Source organism: Cyprinus carpio, chromosome A3 (genome assembly GCF_018340385.1).
Source record: "Cyprinus carpio isolate SPL01 chromosome A3, ASM1834038v1, whole genome shotgun sequence".
Classification (NCBI taxonomy): domain Eukaryota; kingdom Metazoa; phylum Chordata; class Actinopteri; order Cypriniformes; family Cyprinidae; genus Cyprinus; species Cyprinus carpio.
Window position 1 is genome coordinate 25,955,535 of NC_056574.1, and position 26,282 is coordinate 25,981,816.

Below are 26,282 nucleotides of genomic sequence, written 5' to 3' on the forward strand. Positions count from 1 at the left end.
TGTTTCCTGAACATTCTAAATCAAATAGGAACATTTAAAATAACGTCCAACAAATTTATAACAAGTGTTTCCGAATAAAATAATTAAAAAATAACGTTTTTGTTCTAACGATTTGAGAACGTTCTAAAAACGTAAAAAACTTTGGTGGGCTTGGTGCAACCAAAAAAAATCAAATACTTGGTAAAAAACTTTGGTGGGCTTGGTGCTAGCAAAATAATTTAATTACTAGAAGGCGAACATTTTTATTTTTATTAGTAGTATTTTTGTTTTTTTTGCCAATTTGTGACTAATAACAATGGACATACTATCACTACCAAAATGTTCTAAATTAAAATGTTTAATGAATGTAAAGGTTAAAACGACATACCAGTTTGTAAAGCCTGTCAGTCTCCTTTTATATTCTTCCCGTTCTCGTCGTAAACACACGGTGGCGCACACTTGTTGAAAGAAAAAGAGTTCTTGTGTGTATCATCGTGGATACCAGTGGATAGACTTTTGGCTGGTTGTGCTGAGTTTACTGGGAAGTTTCGACACGTTTGTAATTATAAAGCAAGACGCCACGACAAGCTGTCATCCTCTGGTCAGTAACCACGAGTCACATAAGCCCCCAAAAGAACAGCCAGAACACTGGGGTGGAAGTCTGATCGATTTATTTCTCTCTCTCTCTCTGCTTTATTTCGTTTTCACGCTTTCATACATACCCTGTACAGAGAAACAGCACATTTGTCAGAAAACCAAGACGCAAAATCCTATGAAAATACGTTTTCCTTTGTCTCAGCAGACAGTTCAGATCAATCACAGACAGAAATGTATTGAGCACAGAGAACAAATAACATATACGTCTGTCGTTATTTAAATTACTTAATACTGGCCATGTCCCTTTGAAGCGTTATTGAAATCTGTATCTTCCAGAAACACTGGACACAATTCATATATTTTTCAGTTTACACGCACACGTACACATGAGGCTTCATAATTTTTTTGTGCTTTCTGATTTTCACTCTCCTAGGTTGTATGTGCAGTCTATCGGATTATTGAAGAAAAAAATTTGGCATTTAGGAATTTATGAGTATATATTTTGGCACAAGGCAGTCAAACTGGAGCAGGACGTATGAATCGAATAGTCAAATTAGCTCAAACCCAACATGGAAGAAATCAGAAATGCCATCCACTGTCTGGTCACTGCTGGCAATGGACATTATCATGACTGTCCTGTGACAAACAGATTTCATCGCTGTGTAAAATAAAGGGAGAGAAATGCAAGCTTTCCAATGTCCTCCAGATTGGCATAGGAACACTGTGCACACTATTAAGAGCACTCACAACATTAAGAGAACGAGGAAAGAAACATGTACACAAACAGTAGAGAGAGAGAAAGAAACAGAGTAATCTTCAGTTTTCTTAAAAAGGTTCCAGTTTCCGTCATTATTGCTTAAAGATTGAATTTCACTGAACTGAGAAAGCAACATAAAACCCCAACAAACAACCTTAAAGATATTCTGGAACGGTTACTTTTGGACACCATGTGTAATCAGCCACCTACCAGAGACCGTCAGTCATATGTATCATAATCAGCCATATCAGCTGTATGGACCTCATGAGGACGACACAAATAGGAATGGTGCGGTTACATCTTCTTGTGCCTCAAGAAAGCATGAAGGTATCCCACTGATGGACCAGTGTTATTTCTCATTCACTGGTTGTCCTTTCTTGGAACTTATGGAGAACAGTTTGACGTTTGGGAGTTATCAAAACACACACACACTCACACACACACAACTAAGATATTTGATTCATGTCCAAGCAAAGTCCTTGTTCTAAAGTGTCCTCAGAAAAAAAATGCAGAATTTGTCCATGTTGTGCCTCTTGAAGTGTCAATATGGCTGTTGATAGTTAGCTCTGTTCAAGGCCCCAGGCTTCATTCCCTCAAGGGCAAACCGTTCTCTGAAAATCAGGAGCCCTGAGTGGGCTTGAGACTCACCCATGACTCCAGGCTCTGGAGTCTCAGCCCGTTTTTAGCAATATTTCTTATATTCCATCACCTTCGTTCTCTCACAAGCACTTTGATTTACAATTTGACGTAAAAACTACATAATCTTATCTACTTCGCATTAGATTATCTCCTTATTTCAGTATGCATGTATCTGTGGAAATGGTGACAAAAAGTAATAACTTCAAGTAGAGCTCGTTCTTATTATCACATTAATTACAATAATCAGATAAAGAATCTACATTAAACATCTCATAAAATTCTACATATTTACTCTAACTGTATATATTATAAATGTTAATGATTCACTTTTAAAAGCTGTATTCATAAAATATTTACAAAAAGCTCTGTATGCTAGGGCAGGTTTAAAAAAAAAAATCAGATGAAAAATGGTTCCAATCAAACTACATAGACTCAACAGTAATGTCTAATTCTACATGTCTGAAGACAGAAGATCAGTCTTAGTCCATCCAAAACCATCTGGGGCAAAGCGATGTGACATTGTTCAGACTGACAGGAATACTTGTATATACTTGTAGCAGGAGAGTTGAATATATCTGAAATTTAACACGTTGCTATTCACGTGTAATCTTGAATTCCACCTGCATCCTCATTTTAACAGTACTGATGTATTTTCAGTCACCGCCATTATGATTATTATGTTTTGGCAATGGCTCCTCTGTGCAAATAAATCAATGATGCTTCCAGAATCGAAAATGTTATTCTGAATAAGATCAAGAGTAATGAACTCATGACAGGTTTTGGATCAAACACACACACACACACACACACACACACACAAGCAAATAACATGGTGAGGTTTAAGATCTTAATCAAGATGGGATGCGGACAGATTTTTGACAGGCACACTGACCTTTGTCAGGCCGTAATGAGGAAATACTGAGAGTGAAATATGCAGACATAAAAGGCCACGTCAAACTGTGACTGAACCGTAATCATCTCATCTGAGGTTGTGTGTGTGTGTGTGTGTGTGCATCTGCAATCTCAAATCATCTAATCTATGCATCAACACTGAGAAAATTACGACACTGATTGGGAGCGAGTGTGTGTGTGTGTGTGTGTGTGTGTTGCCTTGCTACCAAACTGTCAAGTTCGTATATTAGACTGGTACTCTGTGTTATTCTGTGATTACCCATGACAGAAAGCCTTGGCATCTGTAAACTGACAGACCAATGAGCTTTGTGTTTAAAACAAAAGCCGGTCAGATGAGGTTACTCAAAATGTGTGCGAATACACAGACCAACGGCAATATATCCATGTGGAACGACAAGAAAACAGACTAATAACAATTTAAAATACTTAAAAATAAAAGCATCAAGTAAAGGGATGTTTGCATTTCCTCACTAAACAAACAGCTAACGCAGTTATAGGTCTCTAAAATTATCTTTCCTCTAATAAATTATAGAATAAAAACCTGATTAATATCTGTATAATGATAAATATCTCATAAAGCAAAACTAAATATGCTTCTTATAGCTCTTTCACTCCTTTCTCAGTCTTGTCCTGTCATTTAAGCGTTCATCTGCATAGTGGGCTGGTGTTATCAATGAGGCCCCGCCCATATTCCCATATATGGTCTTGGTCTCTATCTCTCTCTCTCTCTCTCTCTCTCTCTCTCTCACACACTCTCTCTCCCTTTTCTGCATAGTTCAAGAGTGACTCTCTCAGAGTCACAGTTTTTGAGGAGGACAGGGAACACTACGGGAGTGTGTGTTTGTGTTTATATATTAAGTGTATACAGCTTGGAGAGAGCGGGAGCACGGACGAAGTTTGCACAGAGACTGTCTGTACTGAGAACGGATCGTAAGACTAAATCACGTGAATGTGGGCCCTTGTTGTGAGAGCGTGCTTGCTTTGTTTCGAGGTGATCAATAAGGGGAAAATATGATGGGAGTGTGTGTTGCTCTCAGAGGTCCGGGCGCTGGCCTAAAGAGGGCAGGGCCGAGGATCGGCGTCTGAATGAAAGTAGTGCCCGGTGGGTGTCGCAGTGCGAGAGGATTGGCTGTGACTGTGCAGAGGGTGGGTGGAGTTATGTGGGTGGGAAGGAAGCTGGCGGTCAAATTTTTAGTCAGTTGCTTCTGTAGAGCCAGTTTAGTCTGAGAGAGAGAGAGAGAGAGAAAAAGAGAGACAGAATTAATCATTATGCAAAAAATTAAGATATCACAAAGATATTTTTAATGGCACAGTGCAAAATTTCTTTCCAAATTTTCTTTACTTCACTACTGTACACTGAAAATTTGGTGGTGAAACAATTTTATTGGACTATTAGGCCACTAGGTGGACTATTAGGCCACCTGTTATACAACACATTATTCAAAGATCCCTCCATATAGGCTAAAATATTTTCTGTATTTCTAATATTTCTTCTGTAACTATGACAAAACTATTTCTATTAACAGAAACTGTATATATAATCTTATTAAACATGATTCATTTTGTGAATCTAGGTTTTTAAATTACCCTTTTCTGTAATATTGAAATATATATTCATGCCGTTGGTAAATCTAATGCTGTGATATGGTGCATAGGTTATACACTACATCTGTAAGAGACTGTTAATGGGGTTTGAGTTCTGCACTCACCTGTGAGGACAGAGAGGAGAGATTGCATTGGTTGATAACTTTCTTCAGAGCAGACACTGCGCCTCCCGCATAACTGTTCCATCTGACACCCTGCTGGAACAGATCAGAAGATAATCGTGTGTGTAGCAGACATAAAAATTGTTTTAATTATGCAAAATTACTCCTTGTATCTTGATGAGCCTGTTTGTTAGCATCCTCCCCTGAGTAACTTCCTCTCCCTTTTTCCTTTCCTCTCTGTCATGCTGAGAAGAGGTTTGCTTTATTATATTGTCCTGTCAATCATCATCAGTCCTATTGTTTAAAATGAACTTTGGGTTTTAATATGCATTTGTACTACATCAGCATGATACAATCTATATTTGAAACTCAGTACTTTGTACTGATCAGCTGAATATGACTATTACATTTACACACATATATTTGGCAGGTGCTTCTATCCAAAGAGACTTGCGTTGCATTCAATGTGTACATTTCAGCAAATCTCTGGGAATTGAACTCGTGATTTTTTGACGTTTCTAGCACCATGCTATCCTACTGTTTGAGCTACAGGAACACATGACTATTAGCATGTAAATCCCAGTGAGTGTAACCGTGCTCACCGAGGCTGCTGAGGTAGGCTGACTCTTGGCATGAGGGTTGAACTTGGGCTTCGGGGGCTTCCCAGCCAGTCTATCCTTATGCCTTCGACTGTTCATATGCTAAACAAATACAGAAATAAAGGTGTATTTTTAATGGTGCATTTTCAAGCCTGACATATCACACCCATGGGGTTTTTATAATGAGATACTTGGTCAAGATAAAATAAGAGCAGTTTTTCCTTTTTTCTAAAAACCTTTTCCTAAAAAACTTTTTAATACCTTTCACCTCTTTCCCTCCCCTCTTTCTTTTTCAACAGGCTTCATCTTGTTTACTTTACACTTCAGAAACAGCTTAAGGGAAGCATGAAATACCATTAAATGTCATGTTCCTCAGGCCTGAGCAGACACCAAGCCAACACACACACACACGCATGCACGCATGCACACATACACGCCTCATTTATGAAACACAAAGAGAAAAAAAGTGCTGCATTCAATTAACTTCAATTAAATGCAACAATTTACATAAGAATGGTTATGAATGATGAGAAATTCACTGTGGTCATGATCCATGAATAAAGTGGATGTGTGAATAAATTGAATGCCAGAAAATTTTCAGCGTAGCTCCAATGTCAGCATGACAAATTTGCTGAGTCACATTAACAAGTAACCAGCACAGACGGGTTATCAACAATTTACCTTCACCTAGTCAATATGCACTGGAAACACACATTAGATATAGTAAAATGACTGATTAGCATGTTCCCTGTACACTGAAAACTGAAATCCTAATCTAAAATGGCATATCATGTTACTTAAAACTTTTATTGATACTCCAGTGTGTCACATACATGTGTGCAAATTTGTTTTATGTTACCTGGCTGAGTTGAGTCTCAGAGTTAACATGGATCTCGCAAACTTCACAGTAGAAGCTCTTGCTGGCCACGCCCACACTCCCCTTACTGGCCAATCTCTTGCTTTTACATGAGGGGCGGGATGACAGTGTCTTCCCTCGTCGTCGTGGCAACACACTCTGTCCTTCCATCGTTAGTTTATGTTTGGTGCCTGTGATGTTCGAAAAGGTACGGAATTCACATGATGAAGGTAACTTATTTATGCACAAATAAACTTAATATATGGGGTGAATTTATGGAATTATCTTGAAAACAAAAATGTGTAAAACAACTACTACATTTATGTAAAGTTAAAAACAAAGGTTTTAAATAGGTATGCAATAATGTTCTATAATGGTGTCTATTGTTACAATATTTTTTATTAAAACTTTTTTTATGAAAAGAAAATTTTCTTTTCATTGCAATTATTATATTGCAATTATTGTTTATTATGGAGTTGATGAAATATTAATGCTGTATGGTGAAAAGATCTGATAGATTATTCTCCGATTATTCATATTTGTTTATTCATTTATGGGGTTGATTCATGAGTTTACAAACCAAAATAAGTAAGAATTTCATGTTTTTGAAAGAAGCCTCTTCTGCATTTATTTGATCAAAAATAATATTAAAACTATAATATTCTGAAATATTATTACAACTTCAAACAGCTGTTTTCTATTTTATTATATTTTAAAATGCAACTTTTTTTCTGTGATGTAAAGCTGAATTTCTTACAGAAATCATTCTAATATGTTGATTTGCTGCTCAACATTTCCTATTATCAGTATTGAAAACAGTTGTGCTACTTAATATTTTTGGAAACAAAAAAATATTAAAATAATGTATTTTTTTTCAGGATTCTTTGATGAAAAGAAAGTGTAAAAGGACAGCAATAACTTGAAATAGAAATATTTTGTAACATTATTGTGTCTTTACTGACACTTGTGATTAATTTATTTTAAAAAATTCTTACTGAACTCAAACCTTTGAATGGTAGAGTAAATGATTAAATGAATAGAGTAACAGAGAAATCAAGAGAAAGAAAGAAATATGCACCACTATTGTGAGCATCCATCTGAATGGTGGAGTTGACTGTGACTTTGCAGATGGGGCAATGCAGATGTTGTTTGGCCTTTTTGGGGTCCTTCTCTGCCGGTGTGTCCCCCGTAGGGTTGTCCTGCTGAGCTGCTGTCTCGCTGGTTAGGGAGGCACCGGTGGGTTCCAGCAGACCCTCCGGGTTCTGGAAGTGAGGGGAGGAGACAGACAGGTCTGCAGACGAGACCTCTGATATAGGTGTCAGGACCACCGAACTAGAGTGAGCATCATCCACCCTCAGCACAGGATCTGAGTCACAGACAGCAGCTAAAGAGAGAGAGAATCAATTATACAAAACTACGTGTTTCTGGATATTTGAGTTTAAGTGTTTGAGTTTTTATTCAAAGGATAGTTACTCTCACTCATGTAATTTCAAACCTTTGTTAATTCAATAGATCAAAACTTTATCATGACCTCTAATGGGCCAAGATATGAATATTGGTCAAATGGTTTTAGGTGACATGGAAAATAGTGTACATTCTGGGAGAACTATTCCTTTAATCCATTTACAAAAGCATGTGAATCTGTCAGTTTCAGAATAGCAGATTTCAAATTAGTTACTTCCTGAGCAACCAAGTTACTATCCTTGAGACGAATGGGAATTTTAACCAGTAGCTCTTTCCAGGTATTTTAAACCACCATGATTTGAAATATGCCACAAAAAAAGGCAGACACAAACAAAGAATAACAATAGACCATCTGGGAGACTACTTGTGTGTGTGTTATTTTACTAACAATCAGTAAGTGAAGGCAGAAAGCCAGCAGTAGAGCACCGGTATTTCAGCATAAAAATATTTTGCTCAAACATCTGAATGTCTGGTCGCTGTAATTTAGCTGTGGGCTAGTGTCCAAATTGGCAGAAATGTGCAGCGCACAGGAACACAAACACAAATACAGACACTTTCAGACTGACTGTTTTCGGTCATGCAACATTATTAAGGCTGTGCTTTTACAGACTAGTGCTCATGTGTTGAACTTCAGACCTTTTATTTAAGTCTGCCTTTGAAACTCAAGTGCTGTGTCTTTGTATTTGATCTATACTGTTAAAAAGGAAGCTAAGGGCCATAGCAGCCTGGGCAGTGAAAAATCAAATGAGGCGCTCTCAAAACCATTAATACCATGTTTTTGACCATCTAAACAAATGTAAAACTGTTTAATAGAAACCTTAAGATAGAATTGTGGCTCAATTTCGACCCACATTTGAAGAACCATGATGGCTGTTCACCTTTGGCCTCACAGGATGTTATTCAGCTTTAAATATTGTTCTGTTAAATCTATGAATCACACTCACATTTGTAAACATTTTTGCTAAAATGTTTGCCACACAAATTTGTCTTAAAAACAGAAAATGGTGAAAATGCATCATATGTATCTGGCAGGGAATGTCCAAGAATGCATTAACTGAAAAAAAAAAAAATATGTAGAGTCTGAATACAATGTGAAGTGCTTTGGATAAAACCATCTACCAAATGTAAAAAATGTAAATAGCCATTTAGTCAAAGGACAGCATGGACAGGCTGACATGCTTTCACTCTTCAAAAACATGAACGAGGCAAAAGAAAATACAACACATTAAACACAGGCTGAATTGAGGATAAACATGGTTTGTGATGTCTGTCTTCAGCATATGCACTATTCCAGATGCTAATTAAGTGTAAAAGCCTTGTCATAAAATCAACACCTCTCCTAGCAGGACTCCCTCCTACATGGCACGTAATATGTGTTTTTACTTTTTAAATGACTTTTACAGTCACTGTAGGAGTTCTTTTGCTGAGTTTTGCTGAGTAACAAAGAATTTTAGTGAACATGTTTTTGGGGAGTGTTTTTGCTATGTGCACAGATCTGCTGAATTCCCCCCCTCTGGGGAATCAGATAGACTGATCCTTCTGTGCCTCTCTGATATTTAGATTATACCAGTTCCCCTAAAAGGGGGTCCCTGAGGGGGTATAGGGGAAGAGTGTGAGGAAAATAGAACAGGAAATGGAAAAGGAAGGTTGTGTGTGTGTGTGTGTGGGAGGTTTGTCTTCACACCTGAAAAATGTGTGAAAGTTAATGAAATGGAGAGAATTGCCTTGGGTAACACTCGGTGCCCATCTCCCTGTGGAGTGAGTGTGTGTCTTGCAGCAAGCTTGTACAACTGATCTTCAAAGACTAAAACTCTTTTTAAATCTTTCCGTTTTGGACAGCTCACTCTTTGCAAAGACATGCAATGTGAAACATACGGGGACGGATGTGGAAGAATGGAGTGATGGAAAGTGAAGAGAACAGGATAGAGCACAATGGCTATATTTAACTCTCTCTTTGTAAAAAATAAAAAAAAAATCAGCAAATGTTAAATACTGCACTTATTCATACTACATCAGCAAGCTCATGATGAAAACAATCTGTGACATCTGACAGCAAGAGCATTCAAAGTGTTTCAATAGCTGTTATAAAATGGACCCCTTCCTCTAGAAATTTCTAGAACCCCCCTCCCATCCTCCCTTTCCATTTCCAGCATCGTATGGCTGTTAATAACAGCTGACATGCTTGTAGAGTTGTGATTGGCCCCTGCAGCTGCGAGCTTAATGACAGAACAGGGCTAATTTCATCAGGCAATCAGCTCAATTTGTGTGTCTGTGTGCACATTAGCATAAGAGCATTTCAAAATTCACTGAGTCATTAGCTCTCGTGTGTGTGAACATGTGTGAGACGACACTGGGTTTAAGAGTGTGTTATCTGTTAAATGAGAGTGTTAACTCATCAGTTGACCAAAATACCACATTGTAACTGATTGATGCACTGAATGCACATATGCTGAAGCAGGGATGGGTCACTAGTCAAGTGATGTTGAATAGTGTATCGGCATTGTTTCTTTAAAAAAAAATACCACACACACACACACACACTCACAAAGTATATAATACAGTATGTACTGTAATATATTTTTTATAAATGCATAAATATATTAAATGTTAAATATATACAGTAAATATGTACAATATATATAACAAATGTATAAATAAATAAATGTAAACATTTTTGTTGAAATGTGTGTTACAAAATATTAAATAAAATAAAAATCACATAAAATTTTCGGTCTAAATACATCTTAGTAAAATATTATCATTTCTCTTTTTTTATATACATTACAAATGTATAAATGTTGTAAAATATATATAGATATATACATACACATTTACATAAAATATAAAATCATTTGATGGGGCACATAATCCTGAAATGCACTACAATAATGACTGAAATATATATAGGCCTACCTTAAGTGGTATCATTGGATTGACACCTTTTTTATAATGTATGAAATATTGTTGCTTAAATCCAGTAAATATTCATTATGAATCATTATTGCCAATATTTAAGTTATTCTTACTGTTACTTTATCAAAATAAGCAAAGATTTCACATTTGAAAGTTCTTCTAATTCATAAAGAGCATAGCTAATCCACCAGAGGGCAGAAGAGATATAGTAAATTATATACAAAAAGTTCAAAGTACCGTTAATAATGTAGAAATGCAATACATATGAAATCAAAGGGTTAACTAGCATGCTAACACTGTCCCTCCAGATGAATTTTACGCAGTCCTTACTTTAAAAAAAAGAAAAGTTCAAGCAATGCTACTAGGAGTTTTTCAAAACAACAATGTGACTTACATAAATACACCCTAAAAACTGCTCAGACTTTGGTCAGGTGAACTCAAATATCTTCCTTATAAGACCGATTAGATGTTCCGGCAAGCCCATTTTGCCCATTTTGAAAATATGTCTTTTTGCAAGTATGAAGAATGCATTGGCATGTGCATGAGAGCTAATCCAAACACAAAGGCTTTGAGACAAAATTGCAATAGCTAATCTTCTCATTCTCCATCTCTGTAGCTCTTTTAAACTCTCTCCAGCTCTCTCTTATCTAGTCTCTCGTTTTCTTCCCTTCTGATTGTACGCTCCCTCTCACCGTTGTGTCACCATGAATGGGGCCGAATATTAAAACGTGATTTGATGAGCTTGCTGTTCTTGCTTTCTATCTTTTTGCCCAATCCATCCATTTTCATCTGCTCTCTCTCTCTTTCGCTTGTTATTTTCTTTCATACTCAAGGTCTTATAGCAGAAGGATGTGAAGTTTCTGACTCCCTCCCTCTCCATTTTTTTCCTTTATCGTATCCCTTTGGCCCATATTCGGGTTGCCTTTCAAATCATATTCTATAGAGGTTGGGCAGAGTAGAAAAAAGAAAGAGTTTAAAAGGGATAAAAAGGTAGAGATTATTGGAGAGGGATGGCTCAAAGCTCTCTGTCGGCTTGTTGTTCTGCTTTCTGTGTCACAGTACTTCCCCGTAACAAGAGGAACGTCAAGTCCTTCATTCAGAAATGAAATCCCTTTAATATAAAGGACTGATCATGAAGAGCAGGACTGGAGGATATTCACAGCAGTGAACCAACTACAGACGAGCTAAATGCATGATTCATCCAAAATGCATATTAAAATAAATAGTTGCCTTTGTTTTCTCCAGACATTCTTGAGGTAGTCACAAACTAACACTTGTATATCTGGCCCAGATTTTCTCTCTTTGCATTTAATGTTATCAAGTTGCTATTTTAAAGATTGTTAAACAGTAGAGTAATTTACAGTAAGAAGTAAAAACAGTAAAAAATATTGTGAAATATTATTACAATTTCAAATAACTGTGTTTTGTTTTAATATATTTGAAATGTAATTTATTCCTGTGATGCAAAGTTGAATTTTCAGCATCATTACTCCAGTCTTCAGTGTCACATGATCTTTCAGAGATCATTCTAATATACTGATTTGCTGCTCAAGAAACATTTCTCATTATGATCAATGTGGAAAACAGTTTTTGCTGCTTATAATGTTTGGGAAAAGCATAATACACAACCATTCAAATGTTTGGGGTAAGTATGATAAAAATTGATTTTGGTCACTCTTTAGTTTGGGGACCAATTATCACTATTAACTATTACCAAATTACTTTTGCCCCAATAAACTTATTAACAGTAAGTAAGGTAGTTGATAAGTTTAGGTATTGGGTGAGACCTAAAATATGGCCATGCAGAATAAGTGCTTTAGGAGTACTAATAAACAGCCAATATGCATATAAATGTTCATGTTAACCCTTTACGCCCTGAAAGCATTTTTGCCTCACTAAAGTTGATGTTTTTTTCTGAGTGACATACACAAAAATAATGCCTCATAACTCCAAGATCATAGCAAGGAGAGTCAAAAGGTAGGTATCGTTTGATAGAAATCTTTCTATATTTTTTTTCTGGGTCTTTGCATTTGAATATTCTCATGTTGAGAAATAGGTGATAAAATGTAAGAAAAATTTGTGTGATCAAGGGAAATTTTTCATATCATTCTTATTTGACGTTCAAAATCTCATGAAAAAAATTAGGTAGGAGAAAAATTATTTTTTGGTGATGTTCCCCAACATGTGTATCATGAAGTAATCAAAAGTTACAGCATTTGAAACCAAGGTAGCCTTTCTCTTAGCCCTTGACACTTTTGAAATTGTTGTTTTGAATTTGAAGTAATGCCTCAAACAAGTATATAAAAAGACCCAAACAAACACACATCTTTCAATCTACTCTATGAGACCTTTCAAATCTGAGCTGTATGTTGTTTCTGACATATTAGAGTACATGGCACAAAAAACATTTTTCATAAATTATGAAAACATATTTTTTTATTTATCCGCAAATAACTCAGCACTACTTAGGAGTTCATCAAAGTGGCTACATGAATTGTAAAGGTCAGACTCCAAGCTTTAAAATGACACCTATTTTGTTTTTGATTACAATATAATAATTATTTTTTTCTTCACTAGGGGTCGCCTGCCGGCAGTACACAGAGGAATTAGGCAGGACTGGTTAAGAGTTGATCAAAATGGTTGGATGCATTCGAAAGCTGAATGTCTAAGCTTTAAAATAGTACCTACTTATTAAAAAAAAAAAGTTATATAAAAGATAAAATACACAGAAATATTCTAGGTTTTTACATTCATCTATGCATGTTTCATGAAGTTATAAATGAAAACGTAAACTATATTTTAAAATAATGATGTGCAGTTTTCCATGATCTACGCATGTTTCTTGAAGTTACAAATAAAAACACAACGTGAAGCATAGAGCTGTTTTTCTTTGTAGCGTCTGAAGTGCGCCTGTCTGACTTAATGTGTTACAGCTCTATGAACTAAATGTTTCGATCTGATCGATGGATTATGGTAAATTTGATCTCTTTTTAATTGAATTCTGTGTGGTTTTTCAAGATGTTTTGTGAAGTTAAGAGCTAAAATGCCACAGGACTGCAACCTCCTTTTGGCTAAGCTTCATGTCCTAATTCTGTTTTATGTGTTATAGCTCTATGAGTGATATCTTTAGATCTGACACTGTCCTTGAGCTTAAAGGCTTAATAAGCAACTTGGTCCCAAAACTAAAGTGTTACCCAGATTTCAAATAAATGCTGTTCTTTTGAACTTCCATTCATCAAGGAATCCTGAAAAAATGTATCATGATTTCCACAAAATAAATAAAAAAATAAAATAAAAAAATAAAAAAATACAAATAAGAAGAATAACCATTATTAAGATTTGAGCACCAAATCAGAATATTAGAATGATTTCTGAAGGATCATGTGACACTGAAGACTGGAGTAATGGCTGCATCTTTACCATCACAGGAACAAATTACATTTGTAATTATATTAAAAAAGAATTTTTAAATATAATTAAATTTGTTTTTAATTGTGATAATATTTCACAAAACTACAATTTTTACTGTATTTTTAATCAAATAAATGCAGCCTTGGTATATATATATATATATATATATATATATATATATATATATATATATATATATATATATATATATAATTATGTCTGCATGCTCATAGCCATTATAAAATTTTGGTAACACGCAGAGCTGAATATTCTTGACACACTCTGAGAGATGTCAGATTAAGCAAGTTAAATATGTTGCAAATGTGCTTTATGTTGTCTGTAACAAATTTTAATTGCATCACGGCATGTTTCATGCCGTAACAAAAACGCCCACTCACACAGTGAATGGTCTGTGAGTTCACTTACTTTCCTCCATGGTGGTGTCATCCAGCAGGGCAGGAAGTGGATCCGGAGCGCTCGTTTTCACTCTGCTGCTGTCTCTCTCCCTGTCCCTCTCTCGGTCCTTCTCTCTGTCTCGGTTGTGATGCGCATTTTCGAGTTGTCGTCTCTGCTGTTTGTTCTTCTGAGCCTCTAATGCCTTCAGCTTACGAGCATGTTTGTGGCCTTTATAATGAGCCTCAGCCTGATTCTAGAGAAATACAGATAGAAAGACACAGTTTAAGGAATGCAAAACCTTAACGAAGCTTCTCACATTTACAGAAACATGCAGACATTCAAACTACCAGTCATGAGATTCACTGAATTGATGTTTAGCATGATCCTGTTTTTTCCCATACATTTCAATGTCCTAAAAACTCTACAATTTATTTATATATTTAATTAAGTACCCAGCATACATGAAATCTTAAAAACCTCCCAGGATGCACTTCACAAAGTTGAAGAGAAGTCCAGGGTGTGCAGAATTATTATTGAGGCTAAAAGAAATAGGACATTTTTGATTTTGTTAAAGCGTTAGTTCACCCAAAAATGAAAATTCTGTCATTAATTACTCACCCTCAGGTCATGACCTTCGTTCATCTTCTGAACACAAATTAAGATATTTTTGATTAAATCCAAGAGCTTTCTCACCCTGCATAGACAGCAATGCAACTGAAACGTTCAAGGCCCAGAAAGATAGTAAGAATTATTGTTACAATAGTCCATGTACCATCAGTGGTTCAACCGTAATTTTATGAAGCTACGAGAATACTTTTGGCGCGCAAAGAAAACAAAAATAACAATTTCATTCAACAATTTCTTCATCAAAGTCTGACACAGAAGAGAATAAATCTACCTGGTCTCATGGCATAAACGTACCTGGGTGCACATTTTTGCGAGACGCGAAATATGTACCAATAAGTACGTATCACTGCAGTTTCCAAAAGAAATGAACAAAATAATCAATAAAAATCCTACAAAAATTATTCCAAAAAAAACAAATTTACAGAGTTTCAATTAAAAAAATTTAAATTTAAAATAATAACTTAAATAAAAACATGTTGTGACTTCAAAACAATATTAATATGCTGGGAGATTTGAAAACTGATGCTTTTGAACATTAACATCGCACATATCCAGCTTCATATCTATGGGTTTTCAGTGGTGGTAGGTTTGTTTGGTAGCTCACAGAGTTGGGAGATGGACTTCAGAGGCGAGGAGCTCTGGTTTGAATCCCATGTAACCACAGTTTGACAAAGCAGTTCAAATCTTTATGTAAATTAGTTGAAATGATGTCAACAAATGTGTTTTTATATCAGTTTTGCATATGTTAACACTATCGGGTAGGTTTAGGGTTGGGTTTGGTGTAGGGCATAACTTTTAGCGACGGTCCCCGGATATCTGAATTCTGAACTGCCGCAATAAGTACCAGAAGCAACATAATAAAAACAGAGCAATACGTAACTAGATTAACGTAATCAAAACGTGCCAGGGCTCACGTATTAAACCTGTGTTTTAGCACCACTCAGTGGACATTTCTCTTTGAAACTGTTGCGAAACGTGCAGTGAGGTATGTAAAAACGGTCGTGCAGAAACATACACTGAGGTACGTATTTTTATGAGACTGGGTTCGAATAAATTGTTGTATGAAGTTGTTATTTTTGTTTTCTTTGCACACAAAAAGTAGTCTTGTAGCTTCATAAAATTATGATTGAACCTCTGATGTCACATGGAGTATTTTAAGGATGTCCTTACTACCTTTCCAAAGATGAACTGAGGTCTTACGGGTTTGGAATGACATGAGGGTAAGTAATTAATGACAGAATTTTCATTTTTGGGTGAGATAACCCTTTAACTATTTTTTGGTCATTACATTATTCCCATACTGCAATTTGTGTTATTTCATAGTTTTTGGTCTCTTAACTGTTATTCTTAAACCTGAAAAGTATATACTAATTAGAATGTGGGTCAAAATGCTTGACATATAGTTTGCATGATAATAGATATGCATATGGACAAAAACAAAAACATGCATATATGTTTGTGTCTATGCACAAACACACACACACACACACAAACACACACACACACACACACACACACACACACACACACACACACACACACACACACACACACACACACACACACACACACACACACACACAGTGAGTATAGACAGTCTGCATTGGGGTGATAAGAGTAAATGCCCAGTGGAGAGCCCATATTACAATTGCAGGTGTCAACTGAAACACACTTTATAATTACACTGTTGATGAATGTAGTGTGTGAGTGTGAGAGATAGTGATTGGCATTGTGATGTATTCAAAGACACACACATGTTGACTAACAGTACAACACCTCTTCAATTCAAAAACATAAATGTTTCCAGACTCTAGCAATCATCTAAAGCCATAATCCAGATTTCTGCAGAAATGTACATTAATAATTCAATATGTAATTAAAGTGAACATGAGCTGTTGACATGCTGAGCTGTGAATCCTTTATTGCATACCGAAGTAATTTCAGAAACTGAATTTGATTTGAAAATGACACTAAATTAAAAAGCATATTACTAACATTTTAAATTGCAAATGGAACGGCAGTTGGTTAAAGTTTTTCGACTTGCAAATCAAAGCTAACACGCAGTTCATCAAGCAAATCTTGGGCTAATATCAGAACAGAAAAGAGTCTGTGGGCCCAGAGGGAGTAATCAACCCGCTCAAATCCTCTTAAGTACTTAACAGATGACCCTCATCTGGGGACGGAGGGGACAACACTGTCTGCTCTCCGAAACAGATGAGGAGGAAGAATGTTTATACACACTCCTGCTCACACACACTCACACATAACTAAGTGTTAAAAAAAAATATTCAAAATACAAATAAATGCTGATGTTTTGAAACACACACACACACACACACACTACTGTTCAAAAATTAAGTGTTACAAAAAAAGATGCATATTTCAAATAAATGCTGATGTTTTGAACTTTTTACTGGTCAAATAATGTTGAAAACAATCATCAGTTTCAACAAAAAAAATGTTAAGCAGCATTTTCAACTGATAAAAAATGTATCTTGAGCAGCAAATCAGCACATTAGAAAGATTTCTGAAGGATCATGTGACACTAAAGACTGGAGTAATGATGCTGAAAATTCAGCTCTGACATCACATAAATAAATTACATTTTATATAACAATAGAGAACAGGTTTGTGGAATTGAATTTTTTTAATTGTTAAATTATAATAATCTTTCACTACACACACACACACACACACACAAATCTACAGACAAAGTTAGAATAGAGAAAGTAAAATGAGACAAAAAGGAAACAAGACAGACAGGCTAACAGAGAAACCAAAAGACAGAGAAACAGACAGAGAACTAGCGTGTTGTATGGTGAACCAAAAGCAGTGGGAAACTAATGAGCAATTGATAGACTTTCAGACGTCTAACTGAGCAAACGCTGTTGGGTTTCTCTCTCAGAATATATCTGGGCTAAAAATGCCTTTAACAGCAGTGAAAACTGAACAACAGAACTACAAATGACGTCCCATTTCAATATTTTTCAACAGCTTGTCAGAAACACAAAAATATACAATGATTAGGTGTACAGGTTCATTTTCATGGCTAAAATATTGATGTGAGCCAAATGCTACACTTAAAAGAGTGTCAGAACAGTACCATAAAAAATGAAAATAGTCATCGGAATTCTTGCAAACCACCCTGAAACTGATCAAGTGCCGCCCAGAGGCTGACAGACACTGTAAGTGAGAGGGACATAATTCTTTATGACAACACAAGCAGCATGAATCTGGCAATGGAGATAAGCATGCTTTCATTTTTCATGCACATCATCTTAGTTGTGAGGATCTTCTCTCCACTCAAACCCGCTGTCCAACACAGCCCTGGACTTGCCAGAAACAACAAAGACCGTTAAAGCTGCACGGATCAAGTTATTTACATACATACATAAACATAAAAAAAAAATCCGTACTCTAAACCCATATTAATTTTTTGTTTGTTGTGGGAGGTGGGCAGGTGATTTTGACACTTTTTTTCTCACCAAACAATAACCAAGAAAGTAGTTCTTTTTACACATTATATTTCAAGCCTTCCTTACTAATACAATATCTTTGATTGAGGAACAGGCTGAAATTTTGGTCATGAACTATTAACCTGAACCTCTGAAAGTTCATGGAGATAAATCTTGAGATCTAGAACTAAATGTGAATGAGCTGCAGCAGAGGGGAAGATTTTCAGTGACCTATATCTTGGTCAGTTTTTAACAAAAAGCTATCATATGACTCAAAATGTAGTTCACGAGTCATAGTAACCACTTTTATAGTGCTATTTGGTGCTGAACAGCCGTGGTTACTATGAAATGTTGTTATATGCAAAATAACTGCATGAAGATTCCTCAAAAATATTTTGTGCTCAATGGTAAAATAACAGCATATGGGTTGGGAACAACACAGAATACAAATAATGACCGAATTTTCATTTTGGGGTGAACATATTATTTCAATAAAATATTTGAATGAAAATGTATTTTATGCAGCACCAATTTTATTTAAGCAATAAGAGACTTAAGGCTGTGCTATACTGTATTCAATATAGTGCCTTATTATTGCTTAATAGGGATTGGGTTACAGTACATCTGCAGTAATTATAAGTCAATGAAAAGTACAGTTTAACGAGTTAAATGTGTGTACGTGTGTGTGTGTGTGTGTGTGTGTGTGTGTGTTTGTGTGTGTGTGAGAGAGAGAGAGAGAGAGAGAGAGAGAGAGAGAGAGGGATGTTAGAGGGACTGATTATTTCACATTTTCAAAGACAAAATGAGAAAACCAAAGAAAGAAAAGAAAGAAACCAGACAAATGCTGTAAGGGATGAAACAGCTTTTAGCCATCCAGTGTGATGTTCACTGTCTGTCATCACAACTGCACAGGGTAAAACACACACACACACACACACACACACACACTACACACTAACCGTGGAGTTGAAGCGCAGGTGGCAGATATTGCATGAGATGACCTGTTTTTTCTTCAGGGACTGAGGAACACCAAACGTATGGTTTATCACAGCCTTCTGCACCGGGTCCATCTGAGGGAGGGGTGAGAAAATGAAGTTAAAATGGACTGAAAAAAAAAACATTTATACAAATCACTTACTTTGAATCAGCAGACTCACTCTCTGCTGATTCAAACACATTCCTTCCATCCCAGCAGCAACCCTGAACCTGACGCCTGGGGCCAAGGGACTTTCCCTTGACACCCTTCACCATGAGAATACACACCACATCACAATGACTCTGCAGCTGGTCGCACGTCTATTTGTTTTAGAGCCTCAAGAATGTTCTTGTTGTTCATCCGCAGTCATCCCTGACCGGCTGGGACACTGCCAGGTCAATGTGTGTGTGTCAGTGAGTGTATGTGTCTGATGAAGCCGCATTGTTGACTCTGAGCACTAGAGAGAGTCAGGAGATGGTGGAGCATGATATTAATGCAGGAATGAAGGAGATGATGAGATGAGATGAGACAAGAGATGACACCATAGTGAAGAGAGGAGAGAAGAGAGGAGAGGAGAAAAGATTAGATAAAATGAGCAGAAAACAAAAGCAACAGTAAAAGGATGAGATGAGAACAGATGACACAAGACAAGAAGAATACATGAGATGAGATGAGCAGAGAAATAGCAAAAGATGCAATAAAGAGATGAGAAATAAGATGAGAAGAGAAGGAGCAGTGAAAACAAAAGAAGAGGATCAGGAAGAAATGTAAAGAAATAAGAACAGACGGATGAGATGAAAAGCATAAAAAAGGGATAAGATGAAGAGTAGAACAGAAAAAAATGAGTTCTAGCAGTAAAATCAAAAGAGGAGACGAAAAGAGACAAGAAGAGAAATGATGAGACAAAAAGAAAAGTAGTAAACTCAAGAGAAGAAGTGACAAGAGAAGAGAAGAGAAGAGAAGAGAAGAGAAGAGAAGAGAAGAGAAGAGAAGAGAAGAGAAGAGAAGAGAAGAGACCAGATGAAATGAAGCAACATAAGATAAAAAGAGACGAGATGTGTAGAGAAGACAAAACCATAACAAGATGAGACAAGAGACAAAACATCGTGAGATGAAAAGTAAAGAGCCAATAAGAAGACAATACAAGTTGAAAAGAGGAGCAGTAAAAACAGAGAGAAGAAAATAAAAGACGAGACAAGACAACACAAGATGCAAAGAGAAGAGAGGAGACAGAGAGAGGACCAAACCATCAGAAGATGAAACATCATGAGATGAAAAGTAAAGAATTAACAGGGAGACAATACAAGATGAGATGAGGTGAGAAAAAGCAGCTGTAAAGAGATGACATGACACAAGAACAGAAAATAGAAAACATAAGACAAAAGCAGAGAAAAAACAGAGCAGAGGAGACTACAAGAGCAGAGACAAGAAGAACAGAGAAGAGATGAGAATACTAAAACAGCAGTAAAGAGAAGAGGAGAGGAGAGGAGCAGTAAGGAAAGCAGTGGAGGATAAGAGAGGAGAGAGGTCACTGACAGCTACTTTGCTATTGAGACAGGTGCATTTATCACTGTAGTACACACACACACACACACACACACACACACACACACACACACACACACAGAGACTTATCTGATCAAAAAGAGAACCTGTACCTGACTATATATTAACAGCCCATATATGCGATAAACACGTGCCATTGGTGTCTAAGATATATTATTTTTAGTTGACCAACACTGTACTCATGAATATAACACATAGAGTGTGTGTGTCCAGAATGCAGATAACAGAAGAAAGAGAACCCTGTTACACACAAGCTGCCTTCAAAACTGTGCTCAGGGAGTCTGAAACTAAATCTAGATCCTAATCTGAGCCGCTGCTCGAGTCTTAAATCTAAAATTACTATCTAACACAATACACCTCTGTTTAGCGGCCCTTTTTGCAAACATTCTGCACTTTTAAAAATACCCTGCAGTCTGCTGAATCATTCCTGACATTTAGAGATGACATTTAGGACCCAACGCGATGCCTTTAAAATGTTAAAGTTAACTTTAAATGATGACACATTTGGGAAGGTGAGGTTTAGAAAATAAAACCAAGAGAGTTGATGAGCTCACAGTGTTGAAGTTGGGGAACAGGTTGAGGGGGGAGGAGCCACTGAGCCGGAAGGGCAGGAAGTGTTTCAGGTCCAGAGGGGTCTGCAGCGGGCGACCCTGCACCGGTAATGAGGCCAGCAGGGGGCTCCCCTGAGCAGCCATACCTGAGAAGAGCAACAACAATGACCAACACATATAAGAGAAAATCACCACTGTTCAGACCAAGGGTAGGAAAGTATTTAAATCAAGCAATTAGTGCACAAACAGCATGATCAATGAAGAGAAAGGGGATATTTAATAACAGTCAAACAGTTAAGATAACCAGGATCGAATGAGTTTTAAACCATTATTATTCTGACACAAAAACACATTGAATGATCTGCACTTTTACAGCGAATATCATCCCAACACTTCAAATGGAAACACTTTAATACACTTAAACACAGTATAAAAACAGCTAAAACATGGACATATTAACAAACAATACAGAAACAGCTTCTGACAAAGCAAGATTGCTACATTATATTTTAAGAATACTATTATTATTAGCTTTGCTTGTCGTATAGCTCTTCAGATTGTTCTACAACCACACCAGTTTATCAGGATAAATAATGATAAATACATTGAGAAAAAGGCATCGATCACATTTATAATACACATAAACACACACATACTCTTAATCTGACTAACCGGGCATGGACTGGACCACATTGGCAGTGTCTCACTCAAAGAAATGGACACCATGTGATATGGGATTTTTAATGGTGTGTGTGTGTGTGTGTCTACAGGGATATCATGTTTCTAATGGAGCAGGGATGTAGAGGTTTCTCATTTTCCAGTTGGCTGAATCTGAAATTTAGAAGCGTATAGATACTTACCCTACCACAAAGATCAATCAGTATCAGTACACACACACACACACACACACACACACACACACTCCATGGAGGCCTGATATCAGTCATTTAATTAAGTCAGTAATGTTATTTGAACTCCATCAGTAATTTTATTTGAACTAAAGAGAGAGAGTACTGAAGCTTTCAACCACAGAAGTGCAACATTAATCATAGCCCTGACAACATACAAAAACAAACAAACACACACACACACACACACTCATACACACACACACACACACACACACACACACACACACACACACACACACACACACACACACACACACACACACACACACACACACACACAGATATGCTCAAACTGTCAGGATTAAGCCTCTCTTAGTGTACAAAATTCATATAATGCCACATGAAGTAAAGAGATAAAAATAATAATTCTCTGGTTAAAAATATAATCTGCTCAGCCTCATGTCTTTCCAAACCTGTGAAATTTTTCCAACATAAAAACAAAAGTTTAGCAGAATGTTCATGCTGGTGTTTTTCATACAATGAAAGTGAATAGTGACCAAGCGACTCTATAGTCTCCCGAAGCCATACTAAAAATTTGTGTAAAAAATGTAAAAATGTAAACATTACACACTGATCTCGTCTGCATGTTAGAGCAGGATTGATGCATTGTTATTATTATATAAAAACTATTAAAAATGGTTTTTGATTATTGAAATTAAGCTGAAATAAATGAAATATAAATATTATATATAATACATATAAAAAAGCAAACTTAAAATAAATGTTCAAGTACTAAAATTGCTAAAACTCAAATAAAAATAAATCTGCATGGAAATGTTTAAATAAATTATACAAATTACAAAAGCATGTAACAAAATTACTAAAACTTAAACTAATAATTAAAATGATTTAAATTATAAAAAATAAATGCTGATTCAAAATATGAATGAAGATAGTATATACTATTATGCAATACTATAATAGTATATATATATATATATATATATATATATACAAATAATACTGAAATATATATATATACAAATATATATATATACAAATAATACTGAAATAACACTGGTCTGATGTCACTGAAGCCAAATGTCATTGTTTCTTGCGTATCTCATTACTGATCACAAAAAAAATCTAGACACATGCATAGGAATGACCAGAGAAAGGAGATTATCAGTGAAAAACTGCTTTAACTTGTATTCAAATATCGATGATACCAAGTTCTACAGACTACAAGCCATTTTTGCACTTTCACTGCACAGAAAAAAGCCTGCCTATCATCCCGTTCTGTTTCACAGATGATAACAAAGTCCAATGGGTTTGCAACGATATGAGGGCAAATAAAGTTAATTTCCTACTTCTTTAAAACATGCACACAAAGCAGGACGCTTCAGTCCTAAAGCCTCATGCAACCTCATTCCATCACATTTTGATGTTCCGAAGACATGTCTGCGTGACAGTGTGTAATCTGTCAAACTCAGTGGAGCTCAAAATAAATGGCCAGCATGCCCTGAAAAGGCAGACTTATTAAGTGGTTATACGCATGCAATATTCAACCAGATACACACACGTCCACACAATGAACGTCTCACATTTGCTCTTGGCCTCAAACAGATAAAGCTTTGAATTCAGATGGTGCCACCAGTGTATGCTGGTGTTTGAATGTAGTGGACCACAAAACACTGAGCAAAAAGAAAGAAAATATATTTTTTTCCCCTCTCTCTTTCCTGACAACATTTGAAAGGCATAATTATGATTTCCAGAGCGCTGTAATTAGCAGAATCCCCTGCTCTTGCTTCTTTGTCTATCTCACTCCCTCCATCTCTCTCTCTTCCTCTCAAACATAGCTACAAAATCAGTGCAGCGTCCAGCTGGCATATCTCACTGTGTTTCTATGTCACATCACATATTCCTTCCTCATTGCTCTTTTGTTTCAACACTCACACCCTCACATATCCATTATATATATTTCAATATAAATGCTTGTGCATAGACTACTGTTCAAAAGTTTGGGGCCAGTAAGTTTTTTTTAAATAATTCTTTCATGCTCCCCAAGCCTGTATTTATTTAATCAGAAATACAGTAAATGTATTTTAAGATAATGATAAAATGTAATTTATTCCTGTGATGACAAAGCTGAATTTCAGCAGCCATTTCAAATTATTATCAATGGGGATTTACAATGTGCTGCCTTATATTTTTGTGGAAACTATGAATTAATATTACATACATACTAAATGAATACAAAGTATTAAATTCTTCTTTAAAAAGTCTTACTGACTCCAAATCTAGATTTTGTACAGAGTGGGATCCTGCACTTGAACTGCATGAACTCCACATATTTGTGTAAAATCTGATGATCATGTTCTCCAACACAAGTTGAGATGATCCAAGGAGCATCTTGAGCTTCAATAAAAGCGATAACATCTGTCTGTAAAGCATCACTTGATCAATGTTAAAAATATACTTTAATTACTGACACAGAAATAGTTCAAATCTGAAATATGCTTGCTTCATTTTACACCAAAACACTTTTTTTATTCCTCGAAATCTTAAAAATTTAGTTTATTTCCAGGTTTAAATGTTGAATCCCAGAATTTCAAATGTGGCTTTTGGACCCCACTGCACATGTTTTTTAATATGTTTACATGTTAAAGTGTGTACGAGTGTGTGTACACTTGTTTTTTGGAGTTTGGATAAAGGCATTGCCAACATCCTTCTTTCCATTTACATAACCCACAAGCCTACAGCATGTTCCACACACACACAACCTAAGCTCAGTGTCACACACACTCACAAACAAACCCTGCAGCATCAAACCCTGCCTGAGTCCATCTAGAGATGAAACCGAAGGTGACAGGCATGTGGGTGTGTGCTTGCGTGTATGCACATGTATATCTCATTTTATTTGTGCTTGCCTATTTGTATGTGTCTGTGATGCGAGAGAATCTGACAAAGAGAGAGCTGCATTCTGTGCTGTTGAGACGAGCACATAGTATTTAACTGCAGTGTGTGTGTGTGTGTGTCTCAGATTGCACTGGAGCCCTTTAATAAGCACACAAAAATTCAGCTTGGGTTTGGTCAGTCCAGCAGAACCAGCTCAGGAACTGTTCAGATGTTTGCAAGATAGTATTGATATGGCAATTGCTATTTGATAAAGAACCACATTTGCATAATATCTTGGTGGCTGTCTAAATCACTGATGACAAAGTATATAGACCAATATAGCATTTAAGATATTTATGTGCCAATTAGATATAATTTCCATTGAGATATTGTAATTGTTGGCTGCTAGGCAAATATATATTTAGTATTTAAATTTTTTTTTTTTTTTTTTTTTGGTGAGTGAATTTTGAGTAAATAATATTATTAACTCATAAAATACAATAAAAATTATAAAATAATATCATACGTAATATTAATTATTATACATATATTATGATATATGCAATATTAAGAAGTAAATAAATATATTTTTATAAAAAAAAATTGGAAAGAAATGAATACTTTTATACAGCAAGGATTCATTAAACGAATCAAAAGTGACAATAAAGACATTTATAATGTCACAAAAGATTTCTATTTCAAATAAAATCTGTTCTTTTGAACTTTTGATTCATCAAAGAATTCATGAAAGTTAATGTATCAGCAGCACAACTGTTTTCAAAATTGATAACAATAAGAAATGTTTCTGAAGCATCAAATCCATTCTTTCTGAAGGATCATGTGACACTGAAGACTGATGATGAAAATTCAGCTTTGCATCACAGCAATATATTACATATTCAAATAGAAACAGTTATTTCAAATCGCAATGTTTTATAACACTGTTTTTACTGTATTTTTTTTAATCAAATATATGCAAAAAATCTTACAGACTCCAAACTTTTGAATAGTAGAAAATCCTAAATTTATTTTAGCAGTTTGTGTTTTGACACTTATTTGCTCATCTTATTATTTTGTTTGCTTGTTTTTTTTATATTGAACAGTACTTCAAGTCAACTTCTGCTGCATT

The 26,282-nt window shown here is 35.8% G+C and overlaps 1 protein-coding gene across 6 annotated transcripts in view; it reads right to left on the reverse strand.

The window, feature by feature from the left end:
• Positions 1–633: 633 nt before the first annotated feature.
• znf385c (zinc finger protein 385C) overlaps positions 634–26,282 on the reverse strand; it is an 89,850-nt gene continuing 64,201 nt past the window's right edge. For 4 of the 6 annotated variants that reach the window (XM_042726460.1, XM_042726440.1, XM_042726476.1 and 1 more), the window contains 8 exons: positions 21,408–21,550; positions 19,271–19,381; positions 14,260–14,482; positions 7,124–7,429; positions 6,049–6,236; positions 5,193–5,291; positions 4,594–4,686; positions 634–4,107 (listed from right to left, as the gene is read on the reverse strand). In XM_042726460.1, coding sequence (XP_042582394.1) covers positions 3,880–4,107; positions 4,594–4,686; positions 5,193–5,291; positions 6,049–6,236; positions 7,124–7,429; positions 14,260–14,482; positions 19,271–19,381; positions 21,408–21,550 — 1,391 coding nt within the window. In that variant the 3' untranslated portion in view covers positions 634–3,879. The remainder of the gene's footprint in view (positions 4,108–4,593; positions 4,687–5,192; positions 5,292–6,048; positions 6,237–7,123; positions 7,430–14,259; positions 14,483–19,270; positions 19,382–21,407; positions 21,551–26,282) is intronic. The other 2 variants (XM_042726449.1, XM_042726468.1) reach the window with 2 other exon arrangements.